We start from the raw sequence: 13,294 nt of genomic DNA, 5'->3' as shown, positions 1-13,294 counted from the left end.
CTTGGAGCCCAAGAAAGTAAAATCTGTCACTGCTTCCATTTCTTCCCCTTCTATATGCCAGGAAGTGATAGGGCCAGATGCCATGATCTTAGTTGTTTTAATGTTGAGTTTCAAACCAGCTTTTGCACTCTCCACTTTCACCCTCAACAAGAGGCTCTTGAGATCCTCTTCACTTTCTGCCATTAGGGTGGTATCGTCTACATACTGCAGATTGTTGATAATTCTCCCAGCAATCTTAATTCCGACCTCTGATTCATCCAACCCGGCATTTCTCATGATGTACTCTGCATATAAGTGAAATAAGCAGGGCAACAATATGCAGCCTTGTCGTACTCCTTTCCCAATTTTGAACCACTCGGTTGTTCCATGTCCGGTTCTTACTGTTGCTTCTTGACCCTCGTACAGGTTTCTCAGGAGACAGGTAAGGTGGTCTGGTACTCCCATCTCTTTAAGAATTTGCCACAGTTTGTTGTGATCCACACAATCAAAGGCTTTAGCGTAGTCAATGAAGCAGAAATAGACGTTTTTCTGGAATTCTCTTCCTTTCTCCATGATGCAGCGAAAGTTGGCGATTTGATCTCTAGTTCCTCTGCCTCTTTGAAACCCAGCTTGTACTCCCGGTAGTTCTCGGTTCGCATACTGCTGAAGCCTAGCTTGTAGGATTTTGAGCATCACCTTGCTGGCATGTGAAATGAGCGCAATTGTGCGGTAGTTTGAACACTCTTTGGCATTGCCCTTCTTTGGCATTGGAATGTAAACTGACCTTTTCCAGTCTTGCGGCCATTGTTGAGTGTTCCAAATTTGTTGGCATATTGAATGCAGCACTTTAACAGCATCATCTTTTAGGATTTTAAATAGCTCAGCTGGAATACTGTCATCTCCGCTAGCTTTGTTGTTACTAATGCTTCCTAAGGCCCACTTGACTTCACTTTCTAGGATGTCCAGCTCAAGTTCAGTGACCGCACTATCATGGCTATCAGGGACATTCAGATCTTTCCTGTATAGTTCTTCTGTGTATTCTTTCCACCTCTTCTTAATCTCATTTGCTTCTGTTAGGTCCCTGCCTTCTTTGTCCTTGATCATGCCCGTCTTTGCACAAAACGTTCCCTTGAGATCTCCAATTTTCTTGAAGAGATCTCTAGTCTTTCCCATTCTGTTGTTTTCCTCGATTTCTTTGCATTGTTCATTTAAGAAGGCCTTCTTGTCTCTCCTTGCTATTCTCTGGAACTCTGCATTCAGTTGGATATATCTTCCCCTTTCTCCCTTGCTTTTCGCTTCCCTTCTTTCCTCAGCTACTTGTAAAGCCTCATCAGACAGCCACTTGGCTTTCTTGCATTTCTTTTTCTTTGGGATGGATTTCATTGCTGCCTCCTGAACAATGTTACGGACCTCCGTCCATAGTTCCTCAGGCACTCTGTCTATCAGGTCTAATCCCTGAAATCTATTCCTCACCTCCACTATATATTCATAAGGGATATGATTTAGGTCATACCTGAATGGTTTAGTGGTTTTCCCTATGTTCTTCAATTTAAGCCGAAATTTTGCAACAAGAAGCTCATGATCTGAGCCACAGTCAGCTCCAGGTCTTGTTTTTACTGCCTGTATAGAGCTTCTCCATCTTTGGCTGCAAAGGACATAATCAATCTGATTTCAATATTGACCATCTGGTGATGTCCATGTGTAGAGTCATCTCTTGTGCTGTTGGAAAAGAGTGTTTGCTATGATCAGCGAGTTCTCTTGGCAAAACTCTATTAGCCTTTGTCCTGCTTCATTTTGTACACCAAGGCCATGCTTGCCTGTTATCCCGGTGATTTCTTGACTTCCTACTTTAGCATTCCAATCCCCTATGATGAGGAGGACATCTTTTTTTGGTGCTAGTTCTAGAACGTCTTGTAGGTCTTCATAGAACCGATCAACCTCAGCTTCTTCCGGCATCAGTGGTTGGGGCATAGACTTGAATTACTGTGATGTTGAATGGTTTGCCTTGGATTCGTACTGAGATCATTCTGTTGTTTTTGAGATTGTACCCCAGTACTGCTTTTCCCACCCTTTTGTTGACTATGAGTGCTACTCCATTTCTTCTAAGGGATTCTTGCCCACAATAGTAGATATGATGGTCACCTGAATTAAATTCGCCCATGCCGGTCCATTTTAGTTCGCTGATTCCCAAGATGTCGATGTTCAATCTTGCCATCTCCTGTTTGACCACCTCCAGCTTACCTTGATTCATTGATCTGACATTCCAGGTTCCTAAACAATATTGTTCTTTACAGCATCGGATTTTCTTTTCACCACCAGACACATCCACAGCTGAGTGTCCTTTCGGCTTTGGCCCAGCCGCTTCAGTCTTTCTGGTGCTACTTGAAAATACCCTCTGCTCTTCCCCAGTAGTATATTGGACACCTTCCGACCTGAGGGGCTCATCTTCCGGTGTCATATCTTTTAGCCTTGTGTTAGGTTCCATGGGGTTTTCTTGGCAAGAATACTGGAGTGGGTTGCCATTTCCTTCTCCAGTGGACCACATTTTGTCAGAACTCTCTGCCATGACCTGTCCATCTTGGGTGGCCCTGCACGGCATAGTTTATGGCTTCACTGAGTTACACAAGCCCCTTCGCCACAACAAGGCAGTGATCCATGAAGGGGGTTTCTGCAAGTACTTACATTAAAAAAGCAAACATTTTAAAAATACATTACTGGTTTTAATTGGAGGTGCCATTTTAGCCAATTTTAAAAGGTTGTTAATCTATTAATCGGATTTGGATTGACGAAAGCTTGCACTCCTAGTAACTATATGTCAGTGTCAAGCATGGACAGATTCAGTGGCCTTCTAATGCTTCTCAAATATGCTTGAATTTAGGCGTAAGTGAATACCCAGGTGGAAAGGCTTGAATGGTTGAAGAGCAGCTGCCAAGAGCTCTCTTGCTGTAGATCTTCACGAAAGAGCCAAAAGGTGGTGCCTTTTTAGCAATCCCCAATACCTACTAAACATGTCAAAAATACATTCTGGAAGAGGCTTATAAGACCCCCAGCCACTTGGCATCCTTCTCTGCTTTAATGGGACGCACAGCTTCCACTTTAAGCAGCTGAGATGCTTTAGGTGCTGTGATCTTTGTTGGAGGGTAGGACGTCAGCATTCTCAACAAGAGTATTTCAGAATATAGGACTAACTGTTGGCACAAAGTATGCAAATCCTACCCTTGTGCTCAAGAAAAAATATCTGGTTCTCAACTATGCTTGCTTAGTTCCATCAAAGCCCAGGGACGTAGGCATGTGTTAACTGGGTGTGTGCTTGCAGCCTCTGTTAGCTTGGATACGCATATCTTTCAGAAGTGGGGTTTCAAATGGGTTAAATACCAGTGCAACATCTCTTCAGAAGATCTCAGCCCACGAGTTCCTTCTCTGGTGTTCCAGCTGCAGTCTTATCAGCTTAATTACTATAAGGTACTTTCTGTGCTGGTAGTCTGGGCTCCCCATTAAACTTTTGGGATGAGCTTTTTGAGTTTGAAGGTATGACGTTGGCCTCAGTGGAGGCTGGTGGCTCCAATATCATTGGGCCAGTGATTCTGCTCCAGGTTTCAGTCAGAACTCTAAAGGAGCTATCCAAGGTGCTTCCGCATCTTGGATAGCTCCTTTTAGAGTTCTGCCTGAAACCTGGAGAGGATTCACCGGCCCACTGACATCGGAGCCATCAGCTTCCACTTGTTGGAGTAAATGTGGCCTCTTGGGTAACTTAACATTGGGCAGCTTAATTCTGTATCTTTCAGTATAATACTTGACCTCCTTAGAAAGCCCCAGTTGCTGCAATAGGAGGGAAGAGTGAGTGTGTAGTTGTTTCATGGGCTTCTTGCTTCTCTGTGTTGCTCCTTCCTGGACTCTAGAGGGTAGGTAAAGCCTTCTGTGTGGCCCTGCTCCCCCCCTTTTTTTGTTTGATGTATTTCTACATCTGGAATGAAGGCTGAGAGTAGGACTGCCATCGGTACTGCCAGGCATCACCATCATTTTCCATTTCGCCATTACTGCAGTGTATTTTATCACTGGTTCATGGACAGTGCTGGGGTCAGCACCTGCCCATTCTAATTAAAGGGATAGTTACCTTCATTGGTGCTGCCTTCAGCAATGGTACTGCTCCTGACCATATGCACACACCCAATGCATGTGGCAGTGGCGTGCTAGTGCTGCCACTAGGGAAATACAGTAGTGGTATGTATGCACTATACATGCTGAGGGGTGCATGCATGGGGTAGTAACTTTTAAATGCTCTTCTGTGCATGTTGGTGCAAGTAGAGGCTTGGTTGCAGTCAGCACCTGGGGTGACTAGATTGCGGCCATGAGTCTGAGGGCCTGCAATAAATTGTGTTGCTATTCTAAGGCAAGCAGAGGACATCCCCCCTCTGGCCAAATGCCCACTTGGGGTAGGGATTTGTAGCAGTGGGTGCATTTTGAAAATGCATTCTTGGACTGGCTCTGAGCCTTTTATTCTTTTGCAAGTGACCCTGCTTAATTCCTCTCCTGTTATAGGAAAGACTTTCAGGTGGGCTGCTCTTCTGTCTTTCTTATGAGGTTTTTCTGTCTTTGGTTTTTAACATTAAAAGTGTGTTTTCACTAAAAGTAACTGTGCAAGATTTACAGTAATATTCAAGATTTTGGTAGGATAATGTTAAGTAATATTATCAGTGATGTGTAGGAACTCTTAGAAATGTATTGCCCTGTAAAGAGGAGGTATTCTTAAAGAAAAGAAAAAAAAGAATTGTTCTTTGAATGAGAACCTGTGTACCTTTTTAAAAGCAAGCAGAACTGTCCAGCTATTCTGTTTTGACATGGCGTAGTGTACACAGGCATGTGCCATATTCCATTGACTTATGCTGTCTAGAAAACAAAGTCCTCTTGTGAGCTCTGTGCTACATTTCTTTGGATCATAACTGAAGGCGAAGCAACTACATCCATCTGTATTTAGCCGTTTGTTTTGCCATCAGCCAGTTTCCATCCTACTTGGCTTTATAAAATCTTGTTTTAGAATAAGTTTATAAAGTTATGCATGGTGTGGAGAAGGTGGATAGACAAGATTTTTTCATTCTCTTGAAACACTAGAACTTGGGAAGGTCACCTAATGCAGTTGGTTGGCAGGAAATTTTGGACAGGCAGAAGAACATCCTTCACACAACATCTTAACAGATTTGACTGCTGCAAGTTGAGGTGATGGTCATTGCTTTGGATAGATTTTTAAAAGGATGAGTCAAATTCGTGGCAGGTGAGAGATCTAGCAATTGCCGGGTGCACACGATCAGTGGGGAAACTATGCAGTATGGCTTGTTTCCACACCCATGCTGCTCGGGTGCTCACCATTTCCTTAATTAGCCACACTGTTGCTGTGTCATCCGAGCCTGGTGCGCAGCGGGGGTGTTTTCTAACCCACCCCTCAACCCCTACTACAAGCCATGTGTTGTGGGGTGGATTAGAAGGAACCCCACTGACGACACGACAACCTGTGATGTGGCACAGGTAATTAAGCAGAAGGCGGACACACAAGCAGCATGGGCAGGGGAAACAACCCATACTGTGTACTTTCCCCTGCTGATTATGCGAACCCAGCCAATGGATGCCACCTAAACGGAGCTTGCATGTTCAGAGGCAAGATGACTCTGAATTCCTGTTGCTGGAAGGGGTTCAAACAATTTCATGCCTTGTCTGTGGATTTCCTTGAAGTGCCTGGCTGGCCACTGTTTGGAACAGTATGTTGAACTGGATGGACCTTTTTGGTCTGATTTAGTGGGGCTTCTCTTATGTTCCTACATTGGCTCTTGGAAATCTACCTGGGATGAGATGCAGAGTGCCTCTCCTTCTCCCCACCCTATATTGTGGATGGAACCTAAGGAGTGATTTAACAAGATCATTGCCACCTTGCAATCTGGGTCAGGGTCATTGTACCACCTTTCCCTCCATGCTGCTTTTTATGCTGCTTTTTATACAGGCATGTGTAATATTGCCCCCCCCCCCCATCTAGGCAAATAGTTTGAAGGGGGAGGCAGGATTTTCAGCAGGTAAACTTTGTGGGGGGTGGGGTAGCCCACCTATCTCAGCGGTCACAGTCTGAATCTGAATTGCACCTTGTGGCTGCTGTTTAACACCTTTAAGGTGCGAGTGGTCCGATCACAGCTTTTGCTGTGTCTCATTTAGTTTGGCTGTAATCCAGGGGCAGATGTAACGCGTAAAGGGCAAGAATGACTTAAACACCTTCTTTGCATCGTCCAAATGTGTTCCTGCCTCATATGTAGACCGTGACCCTGTCAGTTTTCTGTGCCTTGAATTCTAAAGAGTTCACGGATAACCCTGTTTTCCTCCACTGTACTAATGAGGTAGCACATGTGAAACAAGGGAGGGGCAGAGGGGTTTTTTGGTTGTGGTCAGGATTTTTCTGTACATCTGAGCCACGTGCTGCCTCCTTTTGTTTTGTGGGGATCTGAGTGCTGTCTAGAACTGCTTAATCATGGTGTGATTTTTTCCTGCCTTCACAGGGAGGGGCATGTTGGGGAAAAAGCAGCAACCAGCAAGACTGGGATGCTTGTACACTGTGTTCCGCATATGACTATCTGTAAAGCACCATTAGTCATATACTGAATTTTCCTTCCTTTGGAAGGAGCCTTCTGCGTACAAAATTAGGTTTGCACACACACTTTCAAAGTGCAAGTGCGCGCGCGCCAATGGTATTTCTAAGCATTTTTTTCCTGGACCACTTGTCTGGATGCCAGGAACTTTCACCAAGCCATCCTTCCCACTGTAAACTGATCCAGAAGGAGAGGAGAGAAAAACAGAACCAGCACACGAGAGATCGCGTGCTGGTCACACATGCTTGCTGAAATGCCGGTTGCCCTGGGAAACGGGAACTGAGACTTGCCCGATAAACAATTGGAGCAGCCAATTATTTGATTGTGCTTTTATGGGAATTAATGTGAAACCTCCACCGATCCTCCACTGTGTTCAACTGACATCTTAATCGGAAAGTGAAATCAGGACAGCTTTGGTACATCTCTTTTGCAGCTTTCCTAGAAATTGCCCACAAAAGGAGCCTCTCTTTCCAAATACCCTTTAAACCTGGGGGAAAGTACACCAGTGATGTCATGGGTTCTAGAGCCAATGCTTGCATTCAGCTGATCATATGTCAGCTTAATGCAAGCCTTGTTCCCACCACACACGCAGCCCCTTCTCCTCTCAGCACGCCCTGAATGCAGGGCCAGAGTCTCAAATCAGCCATAGTTTCCTGTTTTGTCTGAACTAGGAAACTGTGGTTACTACCCTTGGAACAAGCCAGAATCTTAAGCCACGGTTTGAAATTGGTTTAAGATCTTTGCGTGTTCCAAAGCTGGTAACCAGAGATCCTGGTTCAAATGAAATGGCAAACTGGTTAATTGAAGACAGAATCCCTGCTTGCTCAGTGGTAGAGCCTCCGCTTTGCATGCAGAAGGTTCCAGGTTCAGTCTCCGGCATTTCCGGAAAAACTCCTGCCTGAAACGTTGGAGATTTGCTGCTGCCAGTCAGTGTTGACAATACAGGGCTAGATGGACCAACGGTCTGACTCAGTAGAAGGCAGCTTCCTATGTTCTAAGGCACGGATACTATATTCAGGCAAGGAGAGAAGGGGCTGCGTGTGTGGACAAAATGCTCATTCGTATCTCATCCCACTAAACTGAGATATGATGGTTTGGACCAGGCACGTTTGTGCATTAGTTTGACTGTATTTCTATTTGCATCTCTCTGCTCTTCTCGCATTCCCTGAGTAAGGCGCCCTCCACCATTGTTCACAGGGTGGTTGTAAGGAAGAAATGGGATGAGGAAGGCTGATGGCATGGGGTACTCAGCTACGTGGAGGAAGGCCAGAATAAAAATATAACTATGAATAATAGAAAATCAGGTAGTGAGAACATGTGCATCTAGAAGTCAGAATTGCTTCCTTATCTATGGGGTACGCAGATAGTTTGCCCTCCCCTTTTACAGCCATCGGACATAGGGAGGGGTGCTGGTGATTCACCAGACTTCAAAGTGGTGTGGTTCCAGTCAATCCCCATTCCAGAAGCAGTAGATCTAATGTGGGGGGAGCACTACGTGGAGAAAGTACTGTGATCTGTGATGAGCCTGGATAGAATTGGAAATCTTCATGCAGTCATTGTCTGGGTGCTAGGCGAAGTATGTGTGAACATCGCAACATCAGGAGAGGGGCCATGGCTCAGTGGTGGAGCGCCTGCTTTGCGTGTAGAGGGAAATCCCTGGAGAGCCGCTGCCAGTCAGTGTTGATGGTACTGGCCTGGATGGACCAGTATTCTGACTCGGTGTAAGGCAGCTTCCTAGGTTCATATGTTTCTAACATTATATGTATATTTGTGCCTCTCAGATAATGCTGATTTTGATCTAAAAGGTATTTTCTATACCCTGATTGACAGGTGTTACTGCATTAAACTTCAGAACAAAGCTTAAAAGTCTTGGAACACAGATTTTATATATAGCTTTGTTCTGACGTTTAATGCAGTACCAGCTGCCATTCCAGGACACTGATAGGTTCCTTTTTAGAACAAAATTATCCGAATGTTGTTTTTTAAAAGCTGCATTAACAACCTCAATAAATCATGCTTATCAAAGAGCAGGTGCTATAAACTTCATCTCCAAAAGAACCACTATTGTGAAAGTTGGCATATATAAAGAGGCAAAATATGGGCTGGCTGAGTTGCTGTGGCTGTTTCCGATCCTGAGCTAGAGCAAGAAATCTGGATTAGATTTTTGAATTCTATGATTTTTCTGCCACCTAGTGGTCTGGCATCTGCCCGGTTGTTCAAATAGATGTGTTTAGCAACAGTGCACTAGCAGCTGCCATCATAAAATGTAATACTCCTTTGCATGCGCTCTCTCTCCCCTTCTCACCCCCCTCCCTGCCCCCCCTCCACTCCATCAACAGTTCCAATGACTGGCTTCACCCAAAGAGCTACAATCGATCCAGAACTGAACGAAATCCATGTGTTATCTGGACTTAGCAAAGACAAAGAGAAAAGGGAAGAGAATGTTCGGAATTCCTTCTGGATTTACGACATTGTACGGAACAGCTGGTAAGCAGCAGAAGTTTTTTTTTTCTCTGGGGGAAAAGAAAGTGCATGGCTCTTTGTGGTAGTTTGCAGATCTACCAATGCAGTGGCAAAACATCCTTATTGTGGGATTTCATGTCCCTCTAACAACGGGTAAGCAGCTGATGTGGAGCTTTATGCGCTACGCTGTTTATAAAATCCTGCGGGTGGAAAGAGGAGCAGTTTGCCCACACTGCTTAACGTTCCTTGAAGTTAGTCACTTGCCCAAAGAAAGCAGCCTCCAGGGAAGCAGTTTGCCATACCTGCTGCTAAAGCGACCAGGAGTTGCATGGTTTACATGTGCAGGCAAATGAACTGGTACGAAAGTCAGATTAAATGTTTTGCAGTGTTTGTTAGGGTGAATTAGAAACAGGTTCATTTACACCTGTTAATGCTATTTAGCCGTCATCTGGTCCCACAAAGAAGGTAGAAGCTTCGGAAAAGTAATGTGTACAAATGCACCCATAACTGCATTGCGAAGGTGGTGTTGGTAGTGGGATTTGTTTTATCCTTTTCTGCTGCTTTTACCTTTTATACTGCTCTGAGGACTCTTGTTTAGTGGGTGGCATCTAAAGGTCATAACGTTTTAAAAAATTGTGCCTTGGAATGCACCTCCTAGATATATTGTTCTGCAAGACTAGGACTTAGTATATTGTCTGTTTCTGGATTCTGGCATAATGTCAGGAATGTTGAGCATCTTAGCATTTTAAAGAAGGGAAAATGTTTCTGGCACTCGTGGTTTGCTGAGAGAAGAACTCAAAGGGACAACAGCAGCAAAGCAGTTAGATATGCCAGGAAATTAAGGGATCCTTTTCCTTCAGCAAATGTTTAATGGGGCCACTTCTGGAGTGGTAGTGACTTCTCAGTTTGAGTCAACAGCAGACTCTTGGGGGCTTATGGGACATTTGGAGAAGCTTCTTGTATCTTTACAAAAGCTAATAAAGATTAAATAATAATAAATTCCTGTGGAAATACTTCACTGTGATTTTTATATACATTGAAAGCTACAATTAATAGTCAGCACTAACTTAGTGCTGATTATCTAGATCCATTTCAATCGGGCTTCAGGCCTGGTTTTGGAATGGAAATTGCCTTGGCTGCACTGTGGGATGACCTCTCCCAGGAGAGGGACAGTGGGAGTGCGACCCTGTTGATTCTCCTGGACCTCTCAGCAGCTTACGATACCATCAACCATGGTATCCTTCTGGATAGGTTGCCTGGGTTGGGAGTTGGAGGCTCTGCACTGCAGTGGTTGCGCTCCTACTTGGATGGCCGATTCTAGAAGGTGGTGCTGGGGGATTATTGCTCTGTGCCATGGCAATTATGCCATGGGGTTCCACAGTGCTCTGTTTTAACCCCCAAGCTGTTTAACATCTACATGAAACCGCTGGGGGAGGTTATCCGGAGGTGTGGGCTGAGGTGCCATCAATATGCGGATGACACCCAGCTCTACCTCTCTTTCTCATCAAACCCAGATGAGGCAGTGGCTGTTCCGAATCAGGGCCTGGGCACGGTAATGGACTGGATGAGGGCCAATAAACTGAAACTCAATCCAGACAAGACAGAGGTACTGTTAGTGGGTGGTTCATCTTCCCGGCTAGGTGATATTCAACCTGTTCTGGAGGGGGTTGCACTCCCCCTAAAGGATCAGGTTCATAGTTTGGGGGTGCTCTTGGACCCAGAACTGTCACTTAAGGCACAGGTGAACTCAGTGGCACAGAGCACTTTTTATCAGCTTAGGCTGGTATACCAACTACGCACTTATCTGGACAAAGATAGCCTAGGTACAGTTATCCATGCTCTGATAACTTCTTGTCTGGATTACTGCAATGCGTTATATGTGGGGCTGCCTTTGAAAACGGTCTGGAAGCTTCAGCTGGTCCAAAATAGGGCAGCAAGATTGTTAACAGGGACTGGCCAATGAGCTCATATTACGCTCATTTTCCAGGCCCAATTCAAAGAGCTGGTATATTAACATTCAAAGCCCTAAACGACTTGGGGCCAGGTTATGTGAAGGATCGCCTCCTCCCATATGTGCCTGCCCGGACCTTAAGGTCATCGTCAGCAGCCCTCCTCCATGAGCCCCTGCCAAAGGAAGTGAGGCGGGTGGCTCCTAGGAGGAGGACCTTTTCTGCTGGGGCACCCAGCTGTGGAATGACCTTCCTAGTGAGGTTCGCCTGGCACCTACATTGTATTCCGTCCAGCACCAGGTAAAGACCTTTTTACTTTCCCAGGCATTTTACCATTTTAGCTTTTTAGACTTTTAGCTTTGCTGTTTTAAATCTGTATTTTAAATCTCTGCATTGCTGCTATGTTTTACTCTGGTTTTATTCTGGTTGTATTGTTATACTGTGGTTTTAATGTTTTGCATATTTTATATTGTTTTATTTTGTGCTCTGTGGTTTTAATTTTTGTGAACTGCCCAGAGAGCTTCGGCTGTTGGGTGGTATAGAGATAGATAGATAGATAGATAGATAGATAGATAGTGATAGGCCTGTATGGAAGTGACATGGAGATTATAGTGCCTGGTATGTGGGATTCCCTTCAGAGGCTGTTTGGAAATTTCACCTGATCCCAAATAACAGCTTCTTAGGTTACTAACCAAGACCAGACAAAGGGATTGTCAGGAGGTCGCCCCTGCTGCCTTCTGAAATCCTCAAGTAGCCAGAATCAACACACAGACAATAGGTCTCTTTTCCAAGGCTTTATTAACATTCAACCTAATGACGGTTTCAGATGCTAATTGCTTGCTCCTGCAAGTGAGACTTAAGAGAGCTGCCTACTCGGGGGTTCTAGCCTTAGGAATCAGTTGATCTCCATTTGGAGGGTAAGGCGGGAAACCTCTGAACTTATGGGCTAGGAGGAGAGAGTCCACCCCTTTCCCATGGGTCATCGGGGCACTGCTGTTGCCGTCGCGCCAAGTGGGCTGAGGGCCTCCTCTCAGCACCTGCCATCTCCCGCTTGACGCTGTGCTGGCGCCTAGCGTCCAGAAACTGCTGTTGCGCCTCCCTTTCCCTGCCAGGGTCACTGTCACTCTTAGGAATGTGTACCAGGAGGAGCTCTCCCCCCGGCTGTGCCTCTGAACAGTATGCAGGTTCCTCTCCCATGGTTTCTATCTCTTCCTCAGAATCAGAACTGCTTTGGGGCTCTCTGGGCTCCGATCCAACCCTGACATCGATCACATCTTCTTGTCATTAAAAAAAGCTGTCCTTGCGGCTGGCTTGTTTCCAGGCACTATGCAAAGTGCTGGTGCATACCTTTTAAAGCCTGGCTACCTAAAGGGCTACCTTTCTTCCTCATGAGCCTGCCTGAAGTACCAAGGTCACCATCAGAGGTCCTTCTCCAAGTCCGGTATGGTGTCTGGAGAGAAGGGCCTCTTAGGTTATGCCGCCCTGTATGTGGAATTTCCTCCACTAGGGACAAGTAGGAGGAGTGCTCACCTGGGCCTGAATTTGATATCCTATTGGTGTCAGGCAAAGACCTTGTTATTCACCCAGGCTTTCCAGCATGTCTAAGCTAGTTTAATCTGGCAGGTTTGGGGGTTTTTTTTGCTGGCACTGCTGGATTTTATCTCTCTGCTGTTCTGCTTTGTGTGACACTGTTTTAACATTACATTGTTTTTATGATTGCTGTGAGCCACCCTGGAAATGTCGTTAAACTGAAGGTTGGCATAAAAATGTGTTTAAAGTAAATGAGCAAGCCTGCAATGGGGAAAGGGCTGGAACAGATGGGAGAGGGAATGTTTGGTAGCATAGGAGGAGTAGGCAAGGTGTTTCAGGAAAGGCCTTTATTTCTTTAAAATAAAAAAGTGGGCTTTGCAGAGGGGGAGATACCCTGTCCAAAGTGCAGGGGGCATCATAAGATGGGGACGAAAGGAGGAGACAAAGGGGTGTATCCAGGGTTAGTCCTAGTTAGAGTAGCCCCATTGAAATGAATGGAACGTAAGTTAGACTAACATTGGATACATCCCAGGGTTCCTGTCCAGAGCCTTGTTCTTTAGCTCCTTCCTGTGTTGAATAAAAGAAGAGACTGTTGTATCAGACCTCATCCAGGGGTGTGAACATGTGGGCTCCCTGATGTTGTTAGACTGCAGTTCCCATCATCCCTGACCATTGGCCACACTGTCTGGGTTTGATGGGAGTTGGAATGTTTCCAACAGGGGCCAGCCAGTATTATCGAGGGTTAGACCA

The 13,294-nt window shown here is 45.4% G+C and overlaps 1 protein-coding gene across 3 annotated transcripts in view; it reads left to right on the top strand.

The window, feature by feature from the left end:
* MKLN1 (muskelin 1) overlaps positions 1 to 13,294 on the top strand; it is a 111,071-nt gene that overhangs the window by 85,797 nt on the left and 11,980 nt on the right. For all 3 annotated transcript variants that reach the window (XM_084809061.1, XM_084809059.1, XM_084809058.1), the window contains exon 13: positions 8,942 to 9,089. In XM_084809061.1, the coding sequence (XP_084665187.1) occupies positions 8,942 to 9,089 (148 nt within the window). The remainder of the gene's footprint in view (positions 1 to 8,941; positions 9,090 to 13,294) is intronic.

Source organism: Heloderma suspectum, chromosome 7 (assembly GCF_057233095.1).
Source record: "Heloderma suspectum isolate Gila_16-S chromosome 7, 16-S_ref, whole genome shotgun sequence".
Lineage (NCBI taxonomy): Eukaryota > Metazoa > Chordata > Lepidosauria > Squamata > Helodermatidae > Heloderma > Heloderma suspectum.
Note: the sequence above shows the minus strand (reverse complement) of the source record. Positions and strands in the feature narration are given on the sequence as shown.